The 13,277-nt window shown below is 39.1% G+C and overlaps 1 protein-coding gene and 1 long non-coding RNA gene across 2 annotated transcripts in view; both read right to left on the reverse strand.

The window, feature by feature from the left end:
- PDXDC1 (pyridoxal dependent decarboxylase domain containing 1) overlaps positions 1 to 1,059 on the reverse strand; it is a 44,834-nt gene extending 43,775 nt beyond the window's left edge. Inside the window, exon 1 of the mRNA XM_031433171.2 lies at positions 891 to 1,059. Within this exon, the coding sequence (XP_031289031.1) occupies positions 891 to 911 (21 nt within the window). The 5' untranslated portion in view covers positions 912 to 1,059. The remainder of the gene's footprint in view (positions 1 to 890) is intronic.
- Positions 1,060 to 9,811: 8,752 nt separating this feature from the next.
- LOC135319163 (uncharacterized) lies at positions 9,812 to 11,609 on the reverse strand. Its single transcript, XR_010377611.1, has 2 exons — positions 11,317 to 11,609; positions 9,812 to 9,951 (listed from the first exon to the last, which is right to left on the reverse strand). It is a non-coding gene; the product is annotated as an uncharacterized LOC135319163 (long non-coding RNA).
- Between the last annotated feature and the right edge of the window lie 1,668 nt (positions 11,610 to 13,277).

The following is a 13,277-nucleotide window of genomic DNA, read 5'->3' on the forward strand; positions in this document are numbered from 1 at the left end:
AAACTTGAGTAGAAAGAAGGGCTTTGAGGGAGGGCAGAAAATCCAGGTCTAAAGGTAAAGTATCCATGAAGAAATCCAAGCCCTAAATTGGAGACAATCAGAATCTGTATCACAGGCCTGAGCGGTCAGCCAGGTACATTCCCCCAAGCGGAAACCAGAGGAAAACGCTGCTGCTAGTGGATTTCCCACTTACCCGAGGGTCTCCCCTCGCCTCGGGAACGGGGTGCCATAAAGTTGCGGAGCAGCAGTATCCCCAAAACGAAATTCACCCTCTACAGAAGCCCCGCCTCCTCCTTGACCTCAGGGGTCTTAATCAGAGTTCACAAACCACCGCATCAGAATCACGTGGGGAACTCGTTAAACCCACAGGTCCCTGTCCCGCCCCCACTGAGGTTCCGACACGAGGGCTGAAAATTGGGATTTTTACCAAGGTCCCCAGGTGATTCCTAGACACATGGCGGATGGAAAACCACTGCTTTGTTATCTCCCTTCCTAACTCAGAGACCACACACAGCCTACAGGTCTGCAGTTGGCTCCGAAACAACTGGGGCGTCATTCCAGGCGCTTCTGGGGCCGCAAGTTGTCAGCTCTGTCATCCGAGAGGACGAGCCGAGCCCACGCAGGCCCCAAGGTCGGCCCTGCAGCCCCGGACTGGGTTCTGGGTCGCTCGCGGCCCTAAGTAGAACCTGGCCCAGCCTCTCCCGGCCCACGGGGTCCCCAGAGACCCTCGGCCGCATGACGTGACCAGGCCCTCGCGGCTAAGCCTCCTCAGGCGGGCCCGTTAGTCCCCGGCCCCCTCCCCAGTCACAGTGGCAGCCCGCGACTGGGAAACAGCCGACCCGGAGGCGGCCGCCTCGGGCCGCCGCGCCGCGTCCACCCCCGGTACGGACCTTCTCCAGGGGTGCGTCCATGGCTGAGGCGGCCGGCGGAGCCCGATGCAGGCCCGGCGGCCCCGGGCGCTACTTCCGCCTCCCGCGCCCCACCGCCGTTTCCACGCTGGCAGCGCTGACGTCCCCCGCGCCCGCGGCCGGCGGGGCGGAGATGAGGAAGAGCTGCCTGGCTGTGCCACGGGGAGGGGAATGCGGGTCCGAGACGGGGCGGGGCGAGGCGTGGGGGCCCCGCTGGGGGGCGGGGCCCTCCAGGCTTCCGTACCTGGCCGTCACGCCGGCCATCCCAAACGTTCCCAGGTGAGAGGGGGAGGGTGGACGGTGGCGCCGCCCAAACTCTTTTCAGAAGCCTATCACGGGCGTCAGGGTAGAAGTATAATGAATCAAGTCATCACTCATGTAGTAAAAGGCTGGAGATACTAGTAAATCACCTGTACTTCCGGGCCTAGGCTTCCAAGTTTCCCCACTCTCAACATCCTTCAGGAATGGAACAGTCGATTCATCACAGAGGGGAGGGAAGAGGGAACGTCTTCGCGCATGCGCAGCATCCGTAGTTTCCTAGGTACCCAGGGGTTTCAGGGTTTCAGGTGTAGAACTCTCACCAGTGGCCGCTGCTCAGAAAAGGCGCTAATCAGAGCTGAGTTGTTCGTCTCTGACCTTACAGCAGACTTCTAGAGGGAAACGACTTTGAGACAACTGGCTCAGCCTCCTTCGTGTCAGGCCACAATTATGACTTGTTAGACAATAATAATAATAGATCAGCTGCTACTCTTCAGTTTTACAGTACAACAGCCCTATGATGTAGGGATCATCATTACCTCCGTTTCACGGTACAGATCTAGGCAGGTTCAAGCGCTCTGACTGCAGCGCCTGTACACTGCACACACCGCCTCTGTAGCCGCTTCCACCCCTGCTATATAATCACAATGTTTCCAGGGAATGAGAGAGAGGACATATATTTGCTTATTATTCCCTCTAAACGAGGGAAACTGAAATGAACTAGTCTATCACGGTTGCAGTCCGTAAAACAATTAACCGCTAGAACACCAATGATGACGTTACAGCCACAAAACCCATTCCTTTTCTCTCCCGTTTTATACCCATCTCTTCTGAAATCTGTATGAATGACTCGGTTACATTTTCAGCGGAGTAATCACATATTTGAGCTAACTTGCATTTGATAAACTGCCCGGTTATGTTAATAAAGTTATTTTCTACCAAAATAAGCCTAGTGTGCAGGTCTAGAGTGTACCGTGGGAACTATTCAGATTCTCCAAAGAGCTCTGCAAACAGAAGGATGATAGGTTTCTGTCTTCCAAGATCTAAAAGTTGCATGTACCTCTGCTTCAGCAAACCAAGTGTTATAATGAAAATTTTCAAACTTTTAGAAAAGTTTAAAGAGTTGTACAGTGAACACTTAAGCTTACTGCCTAGAGTCTACATTTCCATGTATTTGCATCTATCTATCCATAATGTATCTTAAGTTTTGATACATTCCAAGATGGAAGACATCATTTCACTCCTGAGCACCTCAGCCTGGGTATGATTAAAAACGCATTATTTTTGTGTTAGCGAAATTTAAAGCAAAACTACAATAAGGTATCGCCTCACACCCATCAGAATGACCATCATCAAAAAGTCCACAAACAGTAAAATGCTGGAGAGGGTGGGGGGAAAAGGGAACCCTTCTACGCTGTTGGTAGGAATGTAGTTTGGTGCAACTATTATGGAAAACAGTATGGAGATTCCTTAAAAAACTAAAAATAGAGTTACCATATGGCCCAGCAATCCCACTCCTGGGCATATATATGGAGGAAACTAATTTGAAAAGATACATATATCCCAATGTTCATAGCATCACTATTCACAATAGCCAAGACATGGAAGCAACCTAAATGTCCATTGACAGACGAATAAAGAAGATGTGGGGTGCGTGTGTGTGTGTGTGTGTAAATGGAATACTACTCAGCTATAAAAAATAAAAAATAATAATGCTATTTGCAGCATCACGGATGTACCTAGAGATTATCATACTAAGTGAAGTAAATCAGACAGAGAAAGACAAATATCATATGATATCACTTACATGTGGAATCTAAAAAATGATACAAATGAACTTACAAACCAGAAATAGACTCACAGACATAGAAAACTAATGGTGACCAAATGGGAAAGGGGGAAGGGATAAATGAGGAGTTCTGGAGTAGCAGATACAAACTATTATATATAAAACAGATAGCAAGGTCCTATTGTATAGTATAGGGAACTATATGTGGGAAGGGGTAAATTGGGAGTTTGAGATTTGCAGATACTAAGTACTATGTATAAAATAGATAAATAACAAGTTTCTACTGTATAGCACAGAGAAATATATTCAATATATTATAGTAACCTTTAATGAAAAAGAATATGAAAACGAATATATGTATGTATATGTGTGACTGAACTATTATGCTGTACACCAGAAATTGACACAACATTGTAAACTGACTATACTTCAATTTTAAAAAGTCAGTAACTTGTAAGAAACTATAATAGAAAAGAATCTGAAAAAGATTATATACATATATGCATATATTTGAATCACTTTGCTGTACACCAGAAACTAATACAACATTGTAAATCAACTATACTTTAATAAAGATAAAAAAATAAAACCCCATAATTTAAACAGTGTATTATATTAAAAAGTAGGTTCTACAAAACAAGTACTAGGGAGATGAAACTTACATTTTCTATTTTAAAAGTAGACTTTAAAATCCAACATGAAAAAGTGGGAATAATTGGTTCATTCACTATTTACCCAGATATTTATAGACTGCCATCTTGGACAGTTAGAGGCTAGAAACACAAGAATAAGATAAGATCTTGTCCTTAAGAAAACACTGTTTAGGACAGAGGTTTTTACTTTGGAATCCAGGAGGAAGTCTGTGAGATTCCTGAAACTATACCCCATTTTCCATGAGTACATTTTTCTGGGGAGAATGTGCATAGCTTTCATTTTATACTCAAGTTGGACATGTGTGTGTGCGCGCACACACACACACACACACACACTCACTCCTGACAAAAGAAATTAAAACTATTTGGCTTGTAGATAGACAGATACATAAGCTGATAAATTATGATGCAGCATTTAATGGGCGAGTTCAGAGAGATGAGAAAAATAGTGTAGGACGCCAGAATGTGAAACCATTCATTGTGGGGGCTTATATGTGCTGATACACACCTTTCCTGATTAGGCAAAAAAGCAAACCAAGTAAACGAAGTTTGTGGTTATTTTTCCCTGTGGGTTCATTCACATGATTTCTGTTGAATCCTGAATAATATTTACACAACCATATCATAGATGTTGTTTTTCAGTCTTTAACTTTTAGAATCAACCAAGTGACACATACGAAAGATGTATTTATTTTTCACCATGGCCATGTAAAAATAATAAATTACCAAAAAGTGGGCAGGAAGAGGCATGGTGAATAGGAATGTAAGTGGAATCACTAACATCCACAACTTCATTCCAGGGAGTACATAGATACTCTCCAAAAGGGCTAAGTCAAGATTCAAATTTTTAAGTACAATATTTAAAAACATAGAGGAAAACTCCAGAAGAAATAAAATTAACAAGAATCAGGAGTTGGAGAAGATAGGAAAGCTGATGCAAATGGCAGTAAATTTCTTATTTTTATAGTAAGGAGTCAATAGATTCTTTCTAAATTAAGAAACAGACATAAGGTTTTTGTTTTGTTTTTTGTTTTTTTACAAAGTATAAGGTAAATTCTGTGGAATGGGACTAGGAGTTTGAAGATGAGAGAAAAGAAATGACAATGTTTCATTTTATGTTCTTCTGCACTATTTGAATTTGTATCACCTGCATGTATTTTCTCTTATGAATTAAACAATTTTTAAATTAAATTACCTATAAAAAATAGATTTCACTCATTTTAAAATATTTTAAAAATTTCAGAGAAGTCTGCAGTCCCTAAAGGCAACTTGAGATGGCGACCCTGAGACCATTTATATCTTACCTTACCTCAGTTACACCACACTTACTAACATAGTTTAAAAAAAACCCAAAAAAACCTTTTTATTGTTAAAATATAGAAAACAGCTTAAAAGAAATGAATTGCCATTAACTAACACACTATCATCACCATCTCTCTCCCCCTCCACGAGAGGAAACTTCTCAGACACCCCATAAGCCCCCAGGAACCCCTCTCAAAAACAATCCCAGACCTCCTGTGCCCCCCAAAATAACCACTTTCCAACATTTATAGTAATCATGTACTTCTATTTTTTTAGTTTGATCACCCAAACATGCATCCCTAAACACAACAGTTTTGCTTCATTCTTAAAAACAAAAATAAAACAAAACCCATATATATATATATATATATATATATATATATATATATATATACACACACACACACATATATATACACACATACATATATACACTCTTTTAACCTATAGGCTTTCCTATGTATTTTTTCTCCTTTGCAATTGATTTGTTGAAGACACCAGATTATTGTTCTAGAATTTCCCTTAGTCTGGATTTTCCTCTGTTCTCTGTATTTCCTGCAAATTGGCAATTGGACCTAGGCTTAATCAGATTCAGATTTGAAGTTTTGGGGACATATTCAGAGATGGTGAGGCATGTAGTACCCAGTTTTCTCTCCTTTTGTGTTAACAGGCACTAATATTCTTTACATTAATTCTGACCTAAATGGGAAGAGCTGTGAATTTTCTTATACCATATACATTTTTATATTCGAGGAAGGTTTTCAAAAGTGTAAGTCCAAGATATGATTTCACATCACCCTACTTTCACTTTTGTTTTTGTTTTGACATGATTTCAGACTTGTAGGAATGTTGCGAGAATACAAATTTTTTAAAATTCTTCACCCCAATCCCCCAAATGTTAACATTTTACCCCATTTGCTTCATTGTTTTCATTCTCTCTCTCTCTCTCTCCCTATATATATAAAAGTACACATACTTTTTTCTGAATCATTTCATAGTCACTTGTAGATGATGTCCTTTCATCTATAAATAATGTATATTTCCCCCGAAGAAAGATGTCCTTCTTCACAACCATAGCACAAGCAATAAAATCAGGATATTAACATTGATACTCTTTTCTCATCAATAGACTCTATTCAGATATTGACAATTGTCCCAGTAAAGTACTGGAGAGTAAAAGAAAGTCTGAAACAGTGTGTTCCGGAATAGTCCCTCCGTCTTTGCGTTTCACAACAGGCAAGAGTACAGGCCAAATAGTATGTAGAATGTCCACCAACGTGGGTTCTCCACCTGTTTTTATAAGATCCTTGTGTTGATATTTCAAATGCTTAGTGATTTTTTTCTTCATACACATGTCCTATAGACCAGGACCTTACCTGATATAAAAATGGATGAATTTCTTCTTATTCACAAATCTCAGATAATGAATACTCATTTTTTTCTTCCCAAGAAGCTTGGAAAAGATTATAAAAGTATTCTTTCAACTGTAAACTTAAAAATCAAAGGAATAAATATTGAATTATGCATGGGCCGGCTTTTCCCTGGTTGGTAGTATTGCACATTATGAGAGCTCAGATTGTAGATTCTAATAAATCTGGGCTCTTAAAAGTGTGTGAGTGAAAGCTACTTGGGCAAGTTGCTTAACCTCCTGCTATTTTAGATTACTGATTGGTAAAACTGAGGTTATACTTACCTTTCAGTATGCGTTAAACATTCATATGGTTATTACATCAAAAACAAGCCAACAAGAACTCCTCCCTGGACCACATCCACATCCTCTTCCAGTGACTCTCATGGTCTCAATTTTCATCACACACATATCATCAATTCATTTCAATCTCACTTCAGCTGCCTTCACTCCACCCAAAAGAAAATTGTCTCTCTGTGCAATGGAGATTTTCCTTGCATCCCCAAATATCAAACTCTCTTGGCTGTCCTCTTCTCTCTGCCCTTTCTCAGTCTCTACTGGGGTTCCCTCTCCCTCTACCCAACATACAATCATTGGATTTCCTCAGCCCTCAGCCCTTCTCTTTTCTTATTCTACACACTCTCTTCCTCCATTATTCATGTAACATCTGTACCTGGGCTCTTAACATCTTGCTTTTCAAACTGGGAGTCACCTCATTAATGGGTCGTGAAATCAGTTAATTGGGTCATGTCTAGCAATTTTTAAAAAGATCAATTGGAATAGAAAACATCAGAGCACATGACATATGGGGTGAGGATAATTAGGAAAGAACCCAATTGTTCATTAATAGGTGAAGACATAGATTGTGGTCTGCTATACAATGGAAATGGAATACTACACAGCAATAAAAAGGAACAAACTCCTAATATATAGAATACCATAGAGCAGGAATCAGCAAACTTTTTCTGTGAAGTGCCAGGTGGAAAATATTTTAGGCTTTGCAGACCATTTGGTCTCTGTTACAACTACTACTCATGTCTGTGAAGCATTAACGTAGCCATAGAAAACACATAAAAAAATGAGTCACGGCCATGTCCAAATAAAATTTTATATAAAGACACTGATTTTTTAATTTAATATAATTTTCACATCATGAGATATTCTTATTCTGATTTTTAAAAATTGTTTGAAAATATAAACAATTCTTACTTAGCTCTTGGACCTTTAAATAAATAGGCAGTGGGCCAGATTTGGCCTGCAGGCTGTAGTTTGTTGATTTCTGTCATAGATGAATCTCAAAAACATTATGCTGAGTAAAAGAAGCCAAATATAAGTTAATACATATGTATGTGTATACACACACACACACACACACACACACACACACACACTGCGTGATTCCATTTATATGAAATTCTAGACAATACAAACTCATCTACAGTGACAGAAAGCCTGGGGCCAGGGGTGGAAGGGAATTGACTGCATAGGGGTGCTAGGGAACCTTTGGAGGTGATAGAAATGTTCTGTATTTTTCATTGTGGTAGAGTTCAGAGGTATATACATTTGTTAAAACCCATTGAACCGTACAAGTAATATGCATGTATTTTATTGTATGTAAAATATATTTCAATAAAGTTGATAAAAAATATCAGAGTGCACCACCTGTAGTAAGGGTAATCATTGTTTCTGAAACTTCTCTTTCAGTTATGTATGTGTATGCCTGTACAGCGATTGAACTGAATTCATCCTCTTCCACCCCAAATGTTTGATTCCTCAACATTCCTCCTCCCAGTAAAGGCACCAGCATCCACCCAGTGGTTCAAGCCAGGAACCCTGGTATCTCTCTCTCACACAGTCCCTCTTCCCCAACCCCATCCAATTACTGTTGTCACTTATACCTTCTGAATATCTCTCAAAGCTGTCTATATCTCTATCTTTCCTGCCATACCTGGACTGCTGCCATTATATAAGTGACCTATGCAGCCATACAGCAAGCAGAGTAGTCTGTTAAACAGAGAACCTGGATGCTCTGAGTACAAGCCTTCCGTTGCTGATAGAATAAAGCATGCATCCTTCGCATGGCCCACAAGTGTGGTACGGCCCCTTTCTACCTCTTTGGTCTCAGCTGTTATTCTCTGGGAAATATAAGTAGTCATAGGCACCCACACCACTCCTTGAATGTACTTAGCCTCACTGTAATTAATTAGTTTTTTAATGTCTGTCTCCCCTGATAGACTATAAATGCCATTTCTGCAGAGATGGAGTCTGTCTTTAACATTATTTTGTTCCCAGTGACTAGCAGGTCGCCTCTAACAAGTAGTTGTGGAGTGAATGAATGATGAATAATGAATCTACTCACTGGGACGATGTGCAGATTTTATTTCTAAACATTTCCATTATTTTCAATCTGGTCTTAATGAGTATCACATGTTAAAGACACTTCATGGTCCTAGCACTGATTTTTACCTCCCCAGTCTAGCCAGCCCAATGTATGTCTAGGATAGAGTAGGGTTTCATTGAATAATTATTGAATGCATTGATTCAACAAATATTTTCTGAGAGTCCACTACATGCCGGGCAATATTCTAGGAGTTGGGGATACAATGATTAAAAGGGATTGTCTCTGTGTGTGTGGATCTCACATTCTAACAGAATGGAGGAATAACAAAGAGCTCTATAATATCTTTTGTTGAATCAATCATAGTACCATAAAGAAAATAAAACAGGATAAAAGAATAGAGAGTAAATTATGAATGAATCCATGCCTTGGGCTGTAAATTTGAAATCCTTGTTCTAAAACATTCAGCATATTTGTTCAGTGACAACTAGCTGGAAATAGAAGAAAATTAAGCAAAACCAACTACTACCATCAACAATTTATTATTAAATTTTCAAGACCTTGAGGAAGGCATTTCTGTCAATTTCTCTGTTACTCAAAGGACCTCTGTTTGATGTTTGGGCACCTCTGACAATTCACACTCTACCATCACCTCGTGATCGCTGGAGCAGGATTGGGCATGAAGTCTTGGAAAATCTGGAGCAGATATTGATTGATGCAGCTGTATGAAAAAAAACTTTGTACAAACATTTTAAACACAATTACATTTTATGTTTAAGACTTTCTTCCCCTAAGTAGAATTTGAGATAAGTATATTGAATATTTTAGGTGACATTATAAAAAGGTGAAATAGTATAAAAAGGTAATTTTATCTTTCATTTGTTTCATACTATTTATATTTTATGAGAGAATTCAGCCTTCTCTAACATTGTGTACCCCAAAAGAATAATCAATAAAGACATGAACAGACAATATAAAAAAAGAAAATCATGTGCCGATGGTCAATAAAAATGAAATAGTGTCAACACTACTAGTGACTGAAAACTGCAAAAAGCAAGTGAATTTTTTTGTCTATCAAATTAACAGTGTTTTTGTTTTTAATAATGGCATCTACTGTTAATTGGAGTAGAAAAAAATATTCTCATGCATTACTGGTAGAATTTCAAATTTTTATGAAACTTTTTATAGATTTTAATTACATCCAGTTGAATGCAATTTGGTACTTAGTAATAACAACAAAAAACCCTAAAATATACATTTTTTTGTCCCCAAAATTCTGCTCCCAGAAATTTTAACTGAAGACATAGTTAAGGATGTACCTATAAGAATGTCATAGCAGCATTATTTATAATGGTAAAAAATTTTAAACAATCTATATATCCAACAATATAATAAAAATTGGTTAAGTTATGGTCAACTTGATCAAGACACACTTTTACAAACAGTGATGTAGATAACCTACTTATTAACATGGAAAGAGGGTACATTGTTAATTCAAAAAGATTGCTAAGAAAATACCATGTATGGCAAGAGGTGGGTATAGCTCAGTGGTTAGAGCACATGCTTAGCATGCATGAGATCCTGGGCTCAAACCCCAGTACCTCCATCAAAATAACTAACCAAAGAAATAAACCTAATTACCTCCCCCCTAAAAAAAAGACCTAAAATAACAACAACAAAAAACAACAACAACAACAAAAGAAAATACTGTGTATAAGCCTAATTTTTTAAGGAAAAATTATATGAATACATGGAAAAGACTATTAAAAATAATCAAAGTTGGAAATAGCAGATAACCATAAAAATGTTAATTTTAATAATTCTTTTTTTTTGTTTTCCATACATTTTCTAGAGTCACTTCAAAAGAGAACATTAAATGGTTCTTGTGCTAGTTATTAATTTATCATTTCCTGACTCCAAATACATTCTTTTTGCCTGCTCTGTAAAAATGGATCTGAACCCTTTAAATATTTTTCCTTTGCCAGCTGGCACAATGTTAAGTTTTGTCAGTAGAGTGTGCTAGAGAGACATTGCAGGAGGAAAGGGTTTTGCTTCCAGGTTCTTTTTCTTTTAAAAGAATATCCTACTTACTTGTTTTTGTTTTGGGGGGCGGTAATGAGGTTTATTTATTTACTTATTTATTTTAGTGGAGGTGCTGGGGATTGAACCCAGGACCTCATGCATGCTAACCATGAGTTCTACCACGGAACTATACCACTACCCCTCCCTCCTGCTTCTTGCTGGTGGTTCCTTCAATGCCCAGCACAGCGTCCCCTGGATGTAAGGGAAGACTCACTCCTTCTCTGTCTCCTTTATTCTCAACACTACTACAACACTACTTCACTCCTACCAGGTATGTGGGTTTTCCACTCATCAAGAAGTTTTGTGACACCAGCTGGGTGTCCTACAATTTAACTCAGTTCTGACACTATCTACCTGGGACTGTGTCTGATCCCACAGATTAAAGTCTCAGTCTCGCAAGACTTCCACTTCAGATGCCAATCACAAGTCCAGGTTGTTACCTGTGTTTCTGACCAACCGGATATAAATCTTAGGTTTCTTTTATCTCCTCCTTAGATTAAATAAATTTGCTAGGGTGACTCACAGAACTCAGAGAAACACTTTACTTACTAGATGGCCAATTTATTATAAAAGGATACAACTCAGGAACAGCCAGATGAAAAGGATGCATAGGCAGGGTCTGTGGGAAGGGGCTCGGAGCTTCCATGCCCTCTCTGGCGGCTGCGCTCCCTCAAATCTCCACATGTTTACCAAGCCGGAAGCTCCCTGAACCCTATCCTTTTGGGTTTTTACCGAGGCTTTGTTAAATAGGCGTGGTTTATTAAATTGTTGACCACTGGTGATTGGTTCAGTCCCCTTCACCCGACTTTGGAACTTTCAGTTCCAACCCTCTAGTGGCATGACTGGTTCCCCTGCAACAATTCCACCCTTAGAGGCGGTCCAAAAGTCACCTCATTAATATAAACTCAGGTGTGGTTGAGGAGGGCTTGTTAGGAATAATAAGACACACAGTTTGAAGGCTCTGGAGCTATTTCAGGTACAGAGGGCAGAAGACCAAACAGTCTGATAAAAAGATGCTCTGGGTGCTCTTATCACTCAGGAAATTCCAAGCATTTTAGAAACTCTGTGAAACAGGACACAGACCAAATAAATATTTCTTATTATAAATCACTGTATTGTAGCAGCATACCTCCAATGAGATCCCACAACAGTTTACCCTAGACGGCAGATCTCCAGCAAATTCCACTGGCTGGCAGGGCATTATAGCAACTGATATCTCTGCCATTTAGTGAGTCAGGGCTGTGCCTGCCCAGCAAGATCAGGATCTCATGGTTCTTCCCTGGGTTTTTTTATCTCAGTCCTACAGGTAGTGGCTGGTCCTTATATCTGCTGTTTCTACACTCCTGAGAGTTCTCTTATAACCCAATCCCTCATTATTCCAATTCCCTGTGAACAATTCTTTATACAGTCAGTAAGCATTACATGGGGACTCCATAATTGCAAATTCACTTACTTGTTAAAATTTTTTTTGATCTCCCAAATCAATACTCCTGACACACATGCTCAGAGCAGCAAAAAATTTGAACCACCCAGCTTGCATGTTCCCAGCTACAGTCAAACAAAGTGATGCCTGGTCCTTTTGTTGCATCTCTCAAACAAGCATCCTTTTTACAGTCTATTTAGTGCTTACTTTCCCATATCTCTGTGCTTTTTGTCAGTGATTTAACTGTTTAAAATGGTCCTCCAGCTCTGCAGCTTAGTTCTGCAGCACTGTGAGCATTCCCAAGTGCAAGCAGGCTCTGAAGTGTGTTTTGTAGAAAACACCTGTGTTTGTTTGATAAGCTTTGCTCTGGCAGGAGTTACAATGTTGTAGACTGAGAGTTCATGTTAATACATCCACCAGAAATACACAGCAAGGTTATGTGTTGATCAGTTGATGAAATGTGACCAGAGACTCAAAGGAAATTAACCTTGTGATTCCCCTAAGAGTAATGGTTCAGCGTTTGCTAATTTAGTGCTCCTAACAAGTTTACAGAATGTAACTACTTCAGGTAATAAGAATCGACTGTATTAAGCTTTCCCTGTTCTAATTACAATGTGATTTCTCTCTCCTGATTGGATCAGAGTACTAAGATCATCTCTAAACTGTTATTTTACTAATTAGTTCTTTCTTCCACATATCAGTGGAGTCTGACATTTTCTATAGTAATTGAAGCTTCAGAGGTTCAAAAAAGCATAAACGGAAAAGAAAACTCTGAAATTAATTCCACCTTTTATGTGGAAATTCTTAATTGTTTGCATATTTGAATATACACTATATTTAAAGCTATCTCTAATGCTGGGTTTTTCATAATTTCAGGATTTTTCTTTTATCTCTTCTTTATGTATTTTAGGAGGACTTAAAAGGGTATTTCTTTTCCCAAAGCTTAACAATGAAAAATTAATGAGATCAATTTAATTGGCTGCTCTATTATCCCACACGAATGTGGGCAGAATAGTTACTTGAAATAAAGCTGGTGAAACAGAATTCCTGGACCAGAGAAACACTCTACTTCAAATAGTTTTTCCAAATGGCACAATTTCAAAATGCCAAGTTGCA

The sequence above is a fragment of the Camelus dromedarius genome, chromosome 24 (genome assembly GCF_036321535.1).
Source record: "Camelus dromedarius isolate mCamDro1 chromosome 24, mCamDro1.pat, whole genome shotgun sequence".
Taxonomy (NCBI): domain Eukaryota; kingdom Metazoa; phylum Chordata; class Mammalia; order Artiodactyla; family Camelidae; genus Camelus; species Camelus dromedarius.